The sequence below is a fragment of the Sinocyclocheilus grahami genome, unplaced genomic scaffold (genome assembly GCF_001515645.1).
Source record: "Sinocyclocheilus grahami isolate Dianchi unplaced genomic scaffold, SAMN03320097.WGS_v1.1 scaffold131.1, whole genome shotgun sequence".
Lineage (NCBI taxonomy): Eukaryota > Metazoa > Chordata > Actinopteri > Cypriniformes > Cyprinidae > Sinocyclocheilus > Sinocyclocheilus grahami.
The window spans coordinates 1,095,133-1,112,102 of NW_015505310.1; the positions used below are offsets into that span (position 1 = coordinate 1,095,133).

General features: G+C 37.2%; 1 protein-coding gene across 2 annotated transcripts in view; it reads left to right on the forward strand.

Annotated features, from left to right (window-relative positions):
* The window catches only part of pex5la (peroxisomal biogenesis factor 5-like a), an 83,583-nt gene extending 66,621 nt beyond the window's left edge, over positions 1-16,962 (forward strand). For both annotated transcript variants that reach the window (XM_016279504.1, XM_016279505.1), the window contains 7 exons: positions 7,004-7,120; positions 7,839-7,982; positions 8,969-9,039; positions 12,844-13,050; positions 14,225-14,390; positions 14,996-15,153; positions 16,252-16,962. In XM_016279504.1, coding sequence (XP_016134990.1) covers positions 7,004-7,120; positions 7,839-7,982; positions 8,969-9,039; positions 12,844-13,050; positions 14,225-14,390; positions 14,996-15,153; positions 16,252-16,453 — 1,065 coding nt within the window. In that variant the 3' untranslated portion in view covers positions 16,454-16,962. The remainder of the gene's footprint in view (positions 1-7,003; positions 7,121-7,838; positions 7,983-8,968; positions 9,040-12,843; positions 13,051-14,224; positions 14,391-14,995; positions 15,154-16,251) is intronic.
* Positions 16,963-16,970: the final 8 nt, after the last annotated feature.

The following is a 16,970-nucleotide window of genomic DNA, read 5'->3' on the forward strand; positions in this document are numbered from 1 at the left end:
AGTTGGATGTAAACCGCTTGCTGTCACGAGTACAATGTGATGCTAATTAGCCTCCCTCAATAATTGATTGATTATGATGTCATCACCGTTGCTCATGGAATAAGTTGAACCATATAATAACATTCCATTGCTTAATGAGAGAAGAAAATAGGCCAGTCGTGCACCATCAGGTGGCAGAGGAGAAGGTATTGTCCGTTCAGAAACTAGATATGGGCTAATTCCGCTGGAGACCCTGCTATCTAACATCAGTTCCTGCGCTTCAGTGATCACAACCGCTGATGCATTGGAAGAAATTACTTTAAGGCCTGTCACTCAGGGGGGAAAAAACATCTAGACAAAATATCTCTCATTCAACCAAATAATATAACTAAATTTTTTTTTTGCATTTTGCTTGGATGAGAGTCTTTGAAAATACATTTATTTTATTTATTATTATTATTAATTTTCAGTCTTAAATGCACAACATAGTAACCAAAACCTACAAATAAAAATGTCATGTTTCATTAAAATGTACTTTCATTACTTAGTACTGTTTTAAGAGTTCTCACTGCTTAATAGTTTATGTTGTTCTGATGATTGTCTGCTGTTGCACTTGTAAGAAGCTAGCTATTGTATTACATGTGTTACAGTGGTAGAGTGCTAAGGGCACAAACATGGGGGATCTGTAAGAACAGATGAATAATGGAGGAGAAAGAGGAAGGGCACATCTAAAAGTGAGAGCAGTACTTACAGTACGAAGAACCACTCAATGCAGAATTTGTACTGTGCACAGAATCACTGGTTATACTGCCTATTTGTAGCTCGCAAAACAGCGCCCATTACAACTATAAGACTGAGCCAGTATTCGATTTGAAAGAGGGTTGAGAGGGGGGCGGGACTTTGTGTACAGTAAGTAGTGATTCTTAAGGCTGCAATGGGAACAAATGGAGGGTTGATCGATTGCACCATTCTTGAGTTTCAATCATTACGGGAACATTGGCCTGCACACTGAGAGCTGCCCTTCTGCCTCCAGCCCCCCTATAAGTAACTGCATATATTTAATATGATTATAATATGAGTCTTGAATTATCCAGAAAGCTACTTTCTGGGACAGTGAGGCCAGTTTCCAATAATTTTCATTTGTTGATGTCCTGAATGAAGAAATACCTTGGAGCCTAAAATGAATTGAAATGGGGAATCGTCGGGCTGGGCTGCTTACTGAGCAGTGAATAAAAATGCAAGATAGATGGAAAATACATTTTACGCCCCGCACTCTTAAGGGAGGATGTTGGGATGCAGGAAACAGAATACATCTGAAATTATGCTGCTCTATTTAGAAACAGGCAGACAGCAAGAGGTGAACGCAGGCTTTCAGGTGACTCTGTGCCGGTCAGGGCCAAATATAGCACAAAGGTGTGTTAAATGTAGGGATTTATGCTGTAAATAACAGCATCTTTCATGATGAGACAATGTATAATACCAGGAACCTGTTGGGCATTTAAGACTTCTCACTTCAAACCAATAAAAGCATTTGTTTTACAATATAAGAACAGTATCATTAACCATAGGCTTTAGATTTACTTTAGGAGCACATGTATGGTTATTCAAAATCCATCTTCTGTTCCTCTCCATCTCCTAACAAGTAGGAGATGTTTCATATGATGCAAAATGACAGGGATCGGTTTTAACAGCAGGACTTGACAGCTTGTCAATTCTTTTTTATATATGCTCAACAAACCAAACTCCCGGACAGATAGTTCATGCTTTTGGGAAAAAATTTTTATAGTTACTGAAGGAGCAGTACAGTAATGCAGTTACTTGATAATTTCTGTCTTTAAGCATTATTTAGTTAAGTAAATATGATGCATATTAATTCGTAAATATGAATTGCATTGATTTACATGTGATTATTTGACTCATATATTCTAAACTGTCAGAAGTTTTTGTTCAAAAGTTTAATAGAAGCCTCACTGGAGTTTGTAGACTTGTATTTATGACTGTCATGCTCAGGCTTATTAATTGTTTGTCACGTATGTCTTAGGGTTTTTTATTATTCTAATTATGAGCTGACCCTTGGTCTCTTTTAGTTAGTAATTATGAGATGAATATATTCACTTGCTCCTCTATTAAAGAGTTAGTCTTTGAGAGAGTTCAAATAATTATTTGCAACCCAATTTTCTTATTTTTTCCAACAGTGGTCCAGATCTCTTATTTACTGTTCTGTATGAATGTGTAAAGTTATTATTTTCCAATCTAACAAATGTATTTGATAAGCATTCACTCTTTACCTGTTAGATGTATGCCTAAAATGAGAAAAAGGAATCTGTGCCAATGTTTTTAAAATAATAAACTTAATTCAAAATATATTATGTTCCAAAAAAAATTTTATATCTTATGCAGTTTTGCTTCTAAATTTATTTTTCCCGGATAAAGCATTTCCCAATAGAGTTTAGCTAATAGGCTTTTGTGTACCATCCAAATAGAAATAAAGGTCTCAGACTTGTGAACCAAAGGGCATTCTATTTCAGAAACAAAGACCAATTAGAAAATACTTTCTCACCCCAGTGGAACAGCATGGCCTTGATCATGTGTCTCTTTTTGAAAATGAGGAAGACCGAGCACTGACCCCCTTTGGAGCCCTCAGTGTACCCGTTAAGGCCTCTGACATGGCCTACTGAGCTCCTGACAACATTCATCCTTTATTACGCTTATAAAGCTGTATCTCACAATCTCTCAAGGGACGAACAATGCAGTTGAGGTAAAAGGAAACGCTAAAGGAAAGATGCCAGTCTTGAATTACACATAATGTCAGGGGTGTTCAGGAATGCTTTTTCTGAGCCCCTTAGACAGTAACAGCTTCAGGGGTTGTCATAACACGACACTTGTTATTTTTCATGGATCTTTTTCAGTGTTTGTGACATATATTTCAATGAAGCAGGTATTTTTAGAAAAAGACCAGGTGCTTTGCACAAAATAGGTGACCAAAGTTGCTAAAGGAATCGTTCACTCCAAAACTCAAAAAGAGAATTCACTCTTTTCCATGCAGTTACATTGAATTGTGACTGGAGCTTTCAAAATGCTTTCAAGATTGGTGAAGAACTGGGGCCAGTTGTATAAACACAGCTACTATTTTAAAGGGGTCATGAACTGCCTTTTTTATTATATTGTACTGTCTGAGGTCCATTTATAATGTTATCAAGATTTTTACATCAAAAAACATCATAATTTATAAGTAAAAGGCTATTTTCATTACTGCTTTGACTCCCCTCATCAGAACGCTCTGTTTGAATAGCCGTGGCGGATTGTAGACTTGGAAGTAAATACCCACTGCTATGATTGGCTAACAGTTGTGTATGTTTGACAGCCTACATCCTTCATAGATGGACTCTGCTGTGATTTGGGTTAAAAACGCATAAATACTCAGTACATATCAAACGATCACTAACAGACAAATCACATAATGAAAACAGTTACTCACACTTGTGTGGTGCGACATCGGATCCAGTAATCCTGCATTGAATTGTGCCTAAAATGAAGTGGACAAAGGACCAAGTTCTTACTTATGTGGTCTAGCACTTCATTAAAAATAGAGTTCATCAAATAAAGTTTATTGTTTGGTTTGTGCGTAGACCTGCATCTGCTGCTCTTATTATTTACCTACTTGCGTGAATCGGTGGGTGGGGCTAAATAGGCAGTGATGTAGAATCGGTGGGCGGGCCTAAACCGGCAGTGATGTAGAATCAGTCGGCGGGGCTAAAAAGGCAGTGATGTAGAATCAGTGGGCGGGGCTAAACAGGCAGTGATGTAGAATCGGTGGGTGGGGCTAAACAGGCAGTGATGTAGAAGCAGGCATTGATCTTCTTCTGCTGAGGCGGTGTTTAACCACACTATTATGTCATAAAATGGCACATTCCACAACCTGTCATTTTGGCAGATTGGCTTCAATATAAGCTGTTTTTAGACTAATCAGAAAGTTTTGAGTTCTGAAACTTACAGAATGTTTTTATAGCAAATTGACCTCTTATATGTCAAAAGACAGGGAATTTTGATTTCTCAGTTCATCACCCCTTTAAGATTGTGTCTTAAGAACCAGTTTGACTTTAAAGAGCAGTTAGCCAATAATTAATCCGTCTTACTTTTTCTTGACCATGAAGAAAAAAAATGTGATTTCTAACTTTTTAAGACAAGTCTGATTAGTTTATACAACCGGCCTCTGGTCTTGTGAACCAGATAAGAACCATTTAATTGAAAAAATCTGATTCAAAAGAACAGTTCATGAATCAGACCTCACTATTACTTATATGAATAACTATTAATGATTTTCGATGAAAAACAACTTAAATTTTGAGAATGTTCCTTAGACAAAGTTATCAAGCTCAGAAGACTTGGAAAATATTGTGCTTAATATAGTATTTCTTAATATTTTAAATAAGCTTTTATTTACGTGCTGTAGTATTGTTGCCATGTCGTGGAGACGCTGTGTGTTTCCAAATATGTTAAGGGGCGTAACATTTCCGTCACACCCTAGCTTTGCTCTGTCCCGTCCGAGCCTTAAGGTGCTACGTAGACCGGACGCAAAGCTTCAGGACCTCAGACCAGCTCTTTGTCTGTCACGGAGGCCGGCAGAAGGGGAATGCCATCTCTAAGCAGAGGATGGCCCACTGGATAGTGGATGCCATCACCCTGGCTTATCAGCCACAGGGTGTGCCCTGCCTGTTCAGGTTGCGAGCTCACTGAACTAGAAGTGTTGCATCCTCCTGGGCGCTGGCTCGTGGCACCTCGCTGGCGGATATCTGTAGAGCTGCGGGCTGGGCGACCCCTAACACGTTCACTAGATTCTATAGCCTTCGTGTGGAGCCAGTATCCTCCTGTGTTCTCACATCAAACGGGTAGAAGCACTGAGAGGCCCCGGCTTCAGGTCGGCTTGCAAAAACCACTCCAGAGAGTCCATATAGTAGACCCTGTTGAGTTCCTCGTTTAGTTTACACTCGAAGTAGATTGGTCTCTCTAAGCGAGATCTCAATTTCGTCGGTCATCCGACGTGACGTCTCCGTTCCCTCCTTCAGGGAACGAGGGTTACCATGCATAACCGAGATGTTTTTATAGTGCTTTGTTGTCATTTTGGAGTTTGACAGCCCCAGTCCTCATTTATTTTCAATATATTGAAAAAAAAATGGCCTGGATATTCTTCAAAAATTCAACTTTTGTGCAAAAAAAAGTTGAAATTACTTGAGGGTGAGCGAATGTCTTTTTTTAAAAATGTTATATTGCTAAAGTTAACGAAAAGAGGGATCTGTAATTCTGGATTCAAGAAAATATCTTTGATGTGTTCAGTGAAGATGTGTGCTGTGAAGTATGTTCTTAACGCAAATGTTCTGGCTATTAAAAAGTTCAGTCAAGCAGTCTTTCTCTGGATGAGAGATAATGAGTCTTCAACTTTGACCTTTGACTTGTTGGACTCTCTCTGTGCTGCTGTTGGGGGAAAAGAGGGGGTGGGTCATCCAATTACCGTAATTGGCCACTTAGTGAAGCTGTTGCCCGTCATAAAACACGGAGGGCCATTTATCTCCTCAACAAAAGATGTGTCATTGAACAAAATAACATCTCATCATCTTTCAGTCGCACAACATTCTTTGAAAACCCTCATCATAAATACAATCTCTGAGGGAATCGTGCCACAAAGGCTTTTGAAAAGCAGATAGCTCTCTTACAGCAGTGCTTTTCAAGTGAATATGAGTCGTAATGAAGGGATACTGGGACTCGTGACCTGTATCGATTGGTATAGGTGACTTCAACAAATGCTCCTGCCATTTCTGATTTCATAACACATGACAGTGATGTGTGAGGTTTTGAGTAACAGGCTTTCAAGTAAAGACAAATTAGTGTTTTTTAACATTTCAAAATAATTTTCAAGCATTTTGTCCTTCTGCATCAAATCAAAGTGTTTCGGTGCACTCAGTTCGCTTACTAATGCTATGAGCAAGTAATTTTTTTTGATTAATCAAACCCTTAAATGAGATTTCCAAATGTCCTAGATGGCTGAGAGCTGAATGATTGCTTGCGTGGCTGTGTAAGTCTTTCCATCAATATTCATGCACAGTGATTCTTTATTCAGATTGCAGAGCACAGAGAGTTCAGAGGCATGTTGATACAGATTTGAGGCATTCATAAGAGTGGCACACCTGCAGAGACTCGACTAAAGACTAAGATTTAACCAGAGCTTGATGTTGCGGTGGCAGAAAACACATTTTCACCATGAAGTGCTCTTCTGTACACTGTGAACAAAAAGAACAAAAACAACAAAACTGAAACTATAGCAAACTCACTGCAAAAAATGCTTTTCTAGCTTAGATCTTTTGTCTTGTTTCCAGCCAAAATATCTAAAAATTCTTTTTGAAACAAGATTATTTTTCTTACCCCATTGGCAGATTATGTTGCTTGTTTCAAGCAAAAACACACTTCATTTTGACTTGTTTTTTCTGAAAACAAGACAATCATTTTATTTGTCTAGAAAATCCTTCTTGATTTAAGAATTTTTAGATATTTTGGCTGGAAACAAGACAAAAGATCTAAGCTAGAAAAGCATTTTTTGCGGTGCTAAAACTGTAACAGTTTTGGTGGCTGGTTGCATATAAGCTTTCTAGTTGACTAAATAAAAGTTCTGTAAATGAATGCATTTGGAGTACAAATGGGTATTTTAGTATCTTTAAAGTGTTTGGAGTTGGAACACCAGTATAATTGTTTACATCTGTTCATTTAACAGACATTTTTATCTATATCTATACAATTAGCCATAGTTTTGTGATGTTCCTGCTCATTAGATTGAATATTATACGATTAGTTAAATAAAAAAAACAACAAAATTATTTATAAAACCTTATGTATAAAAAAAACTTGTAAAACATTTTTATATTTTAGAACTGTTTTCATACATAACATAGTGCCAACATTTATTTCTTATTTTTATAAGCAATTTTTTTACAGCATAGATATTTTTCTGTCTCATTTATCGAATCCCTTTCAGTCAGACACAGAGTTTTGGGATAAGATGCAGGCAGAGTGGGAAGAGCTCGCACGCAGGAACTGGCTAACAGAGAATGATCAACCACAGATTCCCTCTAATGTGTCTCCTTATGAAAAGGTAAAGGAGAAACAATTCAAGCAAATAATTTAAACAAATATTAATTTAGAATTGTGATAATAATGATAATAACAATATTAATAATAATAAATTCTTATTAGTAGTAGTAGTAGTAGTAGTAGTATTAATTGTTTTTATAATTACACATTTTTTATTATCATTATTATTGTTCAATATGTAACACCTTCACAATTAATTAATTAGTTTGTTTTTTTATTTTTTTATGTTTTTATACTTATTTTTATAAGCAATTTTTTTACAGCATAGCTATTTTTCTGTCTCATTTATCGAATCCCTTTCAGTCAGACACAGAGTTTTGGGATAAAATGCAGGCAGAGTGGGAAGAGCTCGCACGCAGGAACTGGCTAACAGAGAATGATCAACCACAGATTCCCTCTAATGTGTCTCCTTATGAAAAGGTAAAGGAGAAACAATTCAAGCAAATAATTTAAACAAATATTAATTTAGAATTGTGATAATAATGATAATAACAATATTAATAATAATAAATTCTTATTAGTAGTAGTAGTAGTAGTAGTAGTATTAATTGTTTTTATAATTACACATTTTTTATTATCATTATTATTGTTCAATATGTAACACCTTCACAATTAATTAATTAGTTTGTTTTTTTATTTTTTTATGTTTTTATTTAACTAGTGAGCAAAATCTTCATAAATTTTGCACTACTTAATTATGTCCATTATTTGTTCCTCAGGGGTACTACTTCCACACAGATAACCCTTTCAAAGACTGGCCAAATGCATTTGAGGAGGGATTACGCAAGTCCAGAGAGGGAGACCTGCCTAACGCTGTACTTCTTCTGGAAGCAGCTGTGCTGCACGACCCTCAGGATTCGGAGGTGAGCGAGTGGGCTTATAAAACAACAACAGTCAGCCAGGTACTTTCATCAAATCAACGTCTGCACAGCTTGAAAACATGCTCTGCCAATCAGATTACCGTCATACCTTTCCTACGTACAGTGATAAGCAGTGGGTACGTTCTTGCCCACAATTAACATTTTACAGATCATGGCATGATTAGCCAAAGCAGGGGGTTCCATGTTCTTACTAATTTTCAGTGAGAGCTCTGTATTAGACATTGTACTTGACAGTGACTGATGGCAAACCATTAACACTCCTGTAACTGAGTAGGGTTCCCTTTTTTTCAGACGATTTAATGATGTAATAGTTCAGTTACATCCCAGAGAAGATTATCCCTCTTCTCCTGGAATTACCCCACCTCTAAATGATTGTGTCTCCAAAAAAAGCTGAATGTTAACAGATAATATTACAAAGCAAGTGGCATTTCGGGGAGATTTTGCTTCTGTCATAAGTACGCTATATTCACTGTACATAAGTTAAGAGCGCAGACTCAGCCAGCCATGTTAAAATATTCTATTAATAAGGCTCATTAATACACTTTCCGTTGTATTCACAAACTATGGCCTTGTCACGAGGGTTTTGAAATGCAGTTTCCTCCTACACAGTTAACAAGCTTATCTTCTAATAATTAGTCTTACTCGGTGTTCATAACCCTACAAATGATTCATTGTGGAATCGTAGCATAAATATTCAGTCACATAATTAATGATACTTAAATCAACATCCTAAACTTTAAATATTTGTCTAGCGATATAGTACATCCAATGATTCATCATCTTCAAGAAATGGGAACACAAATCCATTCAGTTCCTCTCTAACATTGTGTTCTATGTCTGAGCCACAGGCCTTTGAAAATGAATCATTTCCCCCAGGTTAACACTGTAGCTCGTGCACAATAGAAGTTCGTTGCCAGAGTCAAGGTGATAACCCCAGTGCTCATTGTTCAATACCTATTTTTTTTCAGGCTTGGCTGGTGATGGGAACCACGCAAGCAGAGAATGAGAATGAGCAGGCAGCAATTGTCTCCCTCCAGAGGTAAGGAAGTATCCCTGCATGAATCATATGCAAATGATGGTTTACACAGAACCGATTGGCTCATGAAGTTTGAGTCATCACTCTTAAGATGTGACTGAGTTTATGGCAAAAATAAAGCCAAAGCAGAGTTAGACAGTATAGCTTTGTACTAGTACTGGATGTATCATTGATGATTGTACCATCAATGTCAAGTCAAGATTAAGGTTAAAGGAATAGTTCACCCAAAAATTAAACTTTGATGAAAATGTACTCACCCTCAGGCCATCCAAGATGTAGATGAGTTTGTTTCTTGATCAGAACTGATTTGGAGAAATTGAACATTACATCACTTGTTCACCAATGGATCGTCTGCAGTGAATGGGTGCCGTCAGAATCAGAGTCCAAACATCTGATTAAACCATCACAATAATCCACAAGTAATCCGCACAACTCTATCAATTAATGTCTTGTGAAGTGAAATTTATAATGAACTACACATTAAGGCGTATTGACTTTAAATCGTCACTTCTAATTGTAACATAATAGACCAATTATACGTTTGTAAACATTAAGGATGCGCGCGCATCATGGTTGCAGAAAACCCGGGAGAGATAGCCTTTATGGCTAGAGAATTTCACAGATACGGTACAAAAAAGGTTTTAAAAGATTATAAATTATATTGATTAGATGTCATTTTCAAAATGTTCTCCACATATTACAAGAGCTTGTCACCCAGCGATAAGCACTGTTATTCAACAAAATTGACTTTAGAGAGTGGGATAGTCTTACAGATCCGAAACAGGAATGACGGTTTTTGTGGGCGGAGCCTATCTGGAGGAAGAAAATGACGGTTTTCATCTATAGTATGTCCATTTAAACGTCTGTGTTTAGCTTCAAATGGCGTCTTTGACGACAGTATTCTATAAAAAATTTTTGCATTCCGATCTCGACATCAAAAGGCACAAAAATATTTTTCTTTTATTCCATGGATTTTACCCATTTACCTCCACTTGTTCCCAGTGTTTTTCTGCAACCACTAAGCTGCAAGTGACGTAACTGTGACATCTACTCTGAATTGGTCTATAATGCTTCATCCAGTGAAAAAGTCCATCGCCTGTTGTCCTCACACATCAAAACACACTAACATATTTGTTTAGAACTCTTTTGGACTGTTTTTGCTTATAAACAATGCTTTATCTGTGCATATTTCTCTCCTGATTCAGACGAGATGACTTTTTTACTGGAGAAAACAATATTATGGATAGAGTAAGCAACGGTTTGAAGTTAAAAATGTCTTAATGATGGATTTGTTTATTGCAAATCCAAATATTAATTTAATCCCCATTCAGAACAGAAATGGTATAAGCAATATAAAAAAGACCCTTCAAATTGAAGAAGGCCTTGAGTCGGACACCTCCATGTGGCTATCTGTGACACCAAATGAGACAAAGCTCTGTGCTGTGCCCTCTCCTGCTTGAGATAAAGTGCTACTGTAATAACCCGGTGATCCAATTAAAATTGCATTTCATAAGCACAGAGGCCTTTGGGAGATTACATTCATTTTGCATAGAACAGCCAGCCATAATCTCATACCATGTTCCTCTGAGCAACCGGGTGAAAACTCCAATCTATCTGTGTTAATCAGCAATGACACTCAAAGCTGTGTTTTGGTACCATGTATTCATATCTTCATATTACATATACTTTTGAATAGAGTGCTTTTATAATGTCTGCCTCTCTGATATTATCTAACGTAATTTAAGATGTCATTTTAAAATGGTGTATCATCTGTGGTTGGACCACATAGTTGCTGCAGTTCACATCCTGTTCGTCCTAAATAGAATGCAAGATAGAACTAGTAGAGCAGAAATAGAGTAGAACTACAATAAAACTCTTCCACATCAGTTAAGTTAGGGTGCAAAACTTTAAATGTCTTTTTTGACTGTCATTTGACAGCTTTAGCTGTGACAAGGAATGTTTTTATATTTAAGTTTCTTAAATATATTGTATTACCCAGAGGTGAATGAATTTAGCCAAATGCTGATACAGTTTACATGCAAACAAAGTCACAAAGTAAAATGTAATTTAGTCCTGTGACGCCCAAGATGCATTCCTAATATTATCCAATATTACTCTTAATAATTGAATATATTATTCTAATAAATATGTTGAAAATGTTTATGCTGCTTAATATTTTTATACCATGAAAAAAAAAAATGTCAGGATTCTTTGATGAATAGAAAGTAAAAAAAAAAAAAAACATTGGTTTGAAATTGATTTTTTTTTTTGTAATAATGTAAATGTCTTGACTGTTACTTTTGAACAATTTCTTACTGTTTGATTTAAATTAGTTTAAATCCCAAACTGAAATGCATTTAAATTAATTAACCTCAGGTTCATGTGATCATAAATGGTCAAATTACTTCCTTTTGACCTTTAGACTTAGGCGGACGGTGAACCAACTCCAGGGTAAGGCTAAAAGCAGCCAAATGTATTAAACATCATAAACCCATCTTTTTAGGCAAGAACCAGACATGGCTAAAAAAATGTTTAATGGGACTGAATTTGTATTTAACGTGATTACAATTTAATAAAAACGTTAGAAATTGATAAATATATAACGTTTCCTTTCCACGGTTATTCAAACAGCGAATAAATTGTATATAGAAAGTGACATTATCACTAACATTGATCTATCACGAGTTTAAGCACTCTCAAAAAAACAAAACTGTCGTTATAATCACTGAAGCTGTATACACTGTTCAATTAATCTCTTACTTACATTGTACGTACATCTGCGCTTTGTTGTTTATGATGAGACAATTCGCAAGAGTCCGGAATTCAGTCAGCGAACGCGCGCGCACTCAACAAAACAGATGAGTTTGAACGATGACTCTCTGAACGCTTCTGATTGGCCATTGCATTGTGTGTGATTGGTTAAAATGTGCAACACTGTAAAAACGCCTAAAATGAAATACTGTGCAACATGAGCAGATTTTAATGTAATGCCGCAATCGAATATATTCATATTCACTTTGTTAGCAACAGATGTAATAGATTTAATTTATTTGTGCAGGGACATTTTTGTCCAATTTGGTGCCATTTTTGCCCCAAGTCCCCGTAGCCAGGGGAAGGCTAAGCCCCCAGCCTTACACACGCTCCGCCTATACCTTTAGAGGTCCAAAAATGCAGACTGGAATTTGCCTATAGTGGTGTGTTCCACAAAACTTTTTTTAGTAAATTTTTTTATAGTGTCAGCATATGAATTGGGACAAAGCCGTCATCTTATTTTGGCAGGAGGGTTGGGAGGGGGTGAGTATACTTTTACCTAAATCTGATTAGATCAGATCAGATTAGAACTGAAATTTCTGATGGATGTAGCAGATAAATCATTAGCAATGTGCACTGCTTTTGTTTTAATGGACAACAAGAGAAATGTTTTTACTGACTGTCATAAAGACAACCTAGTAAAAGGCTTTTATTTGGCATTGTTACATTTCCATTTTTATTCTTTGATGCACCCATGTAGCCAGTGTGAGGTAATAAACAATATCCAGATGTCAGCCACGCCGTGTTTTTTCTTACGCTTATAAAACAGGGAATCCAGGCTTCCATCATAAACTGAGCAAATGATTTAGTTTGGTTTTATGAAATATGTTAAGATGGTCTCCATGCAGACACACAAGATGACACAAGTATTCACCCATAAATTAAAACCAGCACTAATCAGGAAGCATCTGCCTCTCATTATGAAGGCAGACAGCTAATTAGTGTCCATCAAAAGCAGCGGTTCTTTAGATGCTTCCCTGTTGTATGTGTGTGCAGGTGTCTGGAGCTCCACCCCAATAACCTCCAGGCCCTCATGGCCCTGGCAGTGAGCCTGACCAACACGGGCATGAGGCAGGAAGCGTGTGAGGCGCTGCTGAGCTGGATAAGGCACAACCCCAAATACAAGCAACTTCTGAAGAGCCGCACACACCTGCAGGCCTCACCTGGTTCACGGAGACCCTCCTACCCTTCCGCAATGGGCTGGTATGGTTACAAATAAATCCAGTGCCATGTAAGAAATATACAGCAGCCCCAAAATGTCATATTTAAGTAAAAATGTGTACATTTCATTACTGTAGAAACAAAATATTAACAAACAAGTAGTTTGAAAACAAATTATGCTAACCAATTTAGAACTGGCTTCAAGTTTTGGTCATTTTTAGATAGATAGATAGATAGATAGATAGATAGATAGATAGATAGATAGATAGATAGATAGATAGATAGATAGATAGATTTTACCCATTTCTATTTTCATATATTTTAACATTTAATTTATTCCTGTGACTGCCAAGTTGAATTTTCAACAGCCATTACTTCATTCTTTTGTGTTACACAATACTTCAGAAAACATTCGAAAATTACTATTAATGCTCAATTATTAATATGATAATTATTTTATATTAATAACCTTAATTTTTTTATACCAACCAACCCCCATTAATCCCTTCCCCAAACTCCACTCCTTTTAAATTAAAAAAGTTAAAAAGTAAACTTTTTATTCTAAAACATCAAACAATAAAACAATTGTTCTACATCAAACTTTGGAAAAAAAAAAAATAATAATAATGTCCTGCAAACCTTTATAATCGTACACAGAGTCTTTTAACTTTTACTGTCACGTCAGGGGGATGATGGTCATTTATTTTAAAGATTTTCTCAACTTAATTTTTTTGTGACGTGCCACTTCCCGGGGACACATTCAGCAGATTATTTCTAAATTACCTAAAATAATCAGGTGTTGGTTGCTTGCGCTGCGACAATTGATCGTTGTATGACATCAAAGCACCGTGAGAGCTATAGAGCGTCTCCATGCTTTCGAATCGCTCTGGCGGTTTCAAAACCTGGTTATTTTAAGCAATTTAGAAATCCTGTGCAAAACGTGTCCCTGGGAAGTGGCACGTCTGGTCACCTTGCTAAAGTGACAGGTTTACAACTGCACTCAGTGTTGCAAAAATCCCTACTTTCTCCTGCATGTAGCACTTCAATCCCTCCTAAATGAAATATTTTTTGGTACCAACAACATAAATCTCTCTCTAGAGACCCCCTTTCTCTTTTTCTTAGCTATTAAATGACACATTTTGATGATGTTTCTGGTAGGGACGTCCCTGAAGGACAATGCCTCTGAGTCTCTGCGCTCTCTCCCTTTTATCTCCAGCCCCCTGCTGCCCGAGGTGAAGGAGCTGTACCTGGAAGCTGCCCAGCACAACTCGGACACGATCGACCCAGACCTGCAGACAGGGTTGGGAGTGCTGTATAACCTCAGCTCCGAGTTCAACAAAGCAGTGGAAGCCTTCAACGCAGCGCTGTCAGTGCGGCCGGAGGTAAATCCCTTCTCAGTGTACTCGACTGACAAACTGGGGCTAAATCACACAGAAACACTCCCTAAAGGCAGAGGGCAAAGGAGAGAGGGAGAAAAAGTCACGGGGGCTTAAAAAGTGTCTCCGAAATCTTTGAAACAGTTCATCTAAAACTTGAGGGGAGCTTTACCATTCATGAGCGCTGACTCCAGAACCCTGTGGGTCACCTTGTCGACGATTGATGCTTGCTAAGCCAAATTCTGTCCCCCTGTGTAGACTGCATTTACACTCAATCGAAAATCCTCCCCATCTGCTTGACTTGGTAATGTCTGCTTGCCTGCTGGGGGCTCAGAGCGTGAATACGATGAAAGATAATGGCAAAGTGAAACTCTGATACCAGGCTCCTTGTGACATTAGGAACTAGGCAACTTATTTGTACCTCTGTTTTATGCAGTGTCACTGTACTTAAAGGTCATATTTTATCCCTAAAAGAAAGAGAGCAGATCATATCTTAATGGTATTAACAATCAGTCGCATGTAACTGCATAATCTTTGAAGCGCAGAGCGATAATTATTTTGATCCATGACACTGAGCAGGAGGGGATTCTTTTTGCCGTTGGTGTGTACAGGACTACCTGCTGTGGAATCGGCTGGGGGCGACGCTGGCTAATGGAGATCGCAGTGAGGAGGCTGTGGAGGCCTATACCAGAGCCCTGGAGCTGCAGCCCGGCTTCATCCGCTCACGCTACAACCTCGGCATCAGCTGCATTAACATGGGCGCTCACAGGTTTGTGACAGAGAGTTGGGCTTGACCTGAAAATTATGGAAGATATATCCCCCAACTTTTTGTTTAAATACTTTGATCCTGAGGTTCTGTTGGAATAAATGCAGCATAATAAGGATGCATTTATTCCTTGATTTATGGGTGTTTCTTCAACTGCTGGTGCTTTTGTGTCCCAGTTTTTTGTTTGTTATGAGGGTCACATTAAATGCCTTCAGAATTGATTTGAGCTGCTTTTCAAATGCATTTATGCATATTTTATTATTTTTCTCTTGGCCCACACTTAGCTTTTTAATCTTTAAAATAAGAAACTCCATTATAAAAGTATTATTAATTATGATTTAGTTACGAAAATACTTGATGAGCCTGAAGTTTGAAAGTTATACTTTTGTACAAGTCATATAGATAGATAGATAGATAGATAGATAGATAGATAGATAGATAGATAGATAGATAGATAGATAGATAGATAGATAGATAGATAGATAGATAGATAGATAGATAGACGGTCAAAATTAGGATTCTAAGGATAAAAAGTCTCTTGCTCACCAAAGTTCTACAGTTCTACTACACAGATATTAGATAGTTCTACACAAAGAACTTCTTCTTTAATCAAAAAATCTGACCTGACTTTGTTTCATAGAAGAAAATATAGGTAAACAGCAGGTAAAATATAAAAAAATGGGTAAATATCACTTGTAAACAAATTTTTAGTGTTCATGATTTCCAGTCAAATTTGTCAAAATATGTGAAAATATTTAATTTTGAGTATTTAAAATGCATACAATTTAAGCTATAAAATTTGCCTTGGCAAGCCAAATGAGTCTGCCATTTTATTGCAAAAAATGTGTACAATGTTCATAATAAATGCTATTAAACATAATATATAATAAATAAAAAAAACTCATTAACTACATCTAATTTTTTTTTTTTACAAAAATAACTGAATTCTTATGTGCATAATATGTTCACTGTTGTAGAAGGACAAATAAATAAACCATTAAAAATGTGTGGGGAAAATATTTTCTGAATGACCACAGGAACAAAAGTGCCCATATATGTAAAGAGACCCTTTTTATTTATTTAATTGCTTATTTATTGCAGGGAGGCAGCCAGTAATTTCCTGACGGCACTTAGCCTGCAGAGGAAGAGCAGGAGTCGGCAGCTTTCGCACCAGGTCATGTCTGGAAGCATCTGGGCGGCCCTGCGGATAGCGCTGTCCATGCTGGACCAGCCGGAGCTCTTTCAAGCTGCTAACATAGGAGACCTGGATTTACTCATGAGAGCTTTTAACCTGGATATGTGAGCGAGGATACCCTTTAACCATGACAAATATCCAAAGTCCTTTATGAGAAGAACTTTGTCAGAAAAGCAACCTTTGTTTCGCAGAGCACCTTTACATTCCTGAGAAATGAGTGCTAAATAATAATACTATTTTACTAGATTTGCACATCAGTTTACGGTTACCCTAAAGAGCACAAAGCCGGGTGAAGATTGTACAAGTATGCCTTAGAGAAAATATCAGCTAGACCTGCAATGTAATGGTGGGAATCGGAGGAAACCACAATTGATGAGAGGAACGCAGACTATTCATGTGCAAGAACAACATTGGCTTCACATTAATGATTTGATTAGACGTACTGTACTGTGTAGACTTCATGTATTGGTTCGATTGCACTCTTTATTTGAGATGGTGGGGTTATTATCGATTTTGGTGGCACTTAGTTCAACCCTGGACACTCCTCACCTGATCTCTGCTGCATCATCCCCTTTATTTCCTGGAGCTTGGAGACCAGATTAAAAAGCCTTACTTATCTTGCATG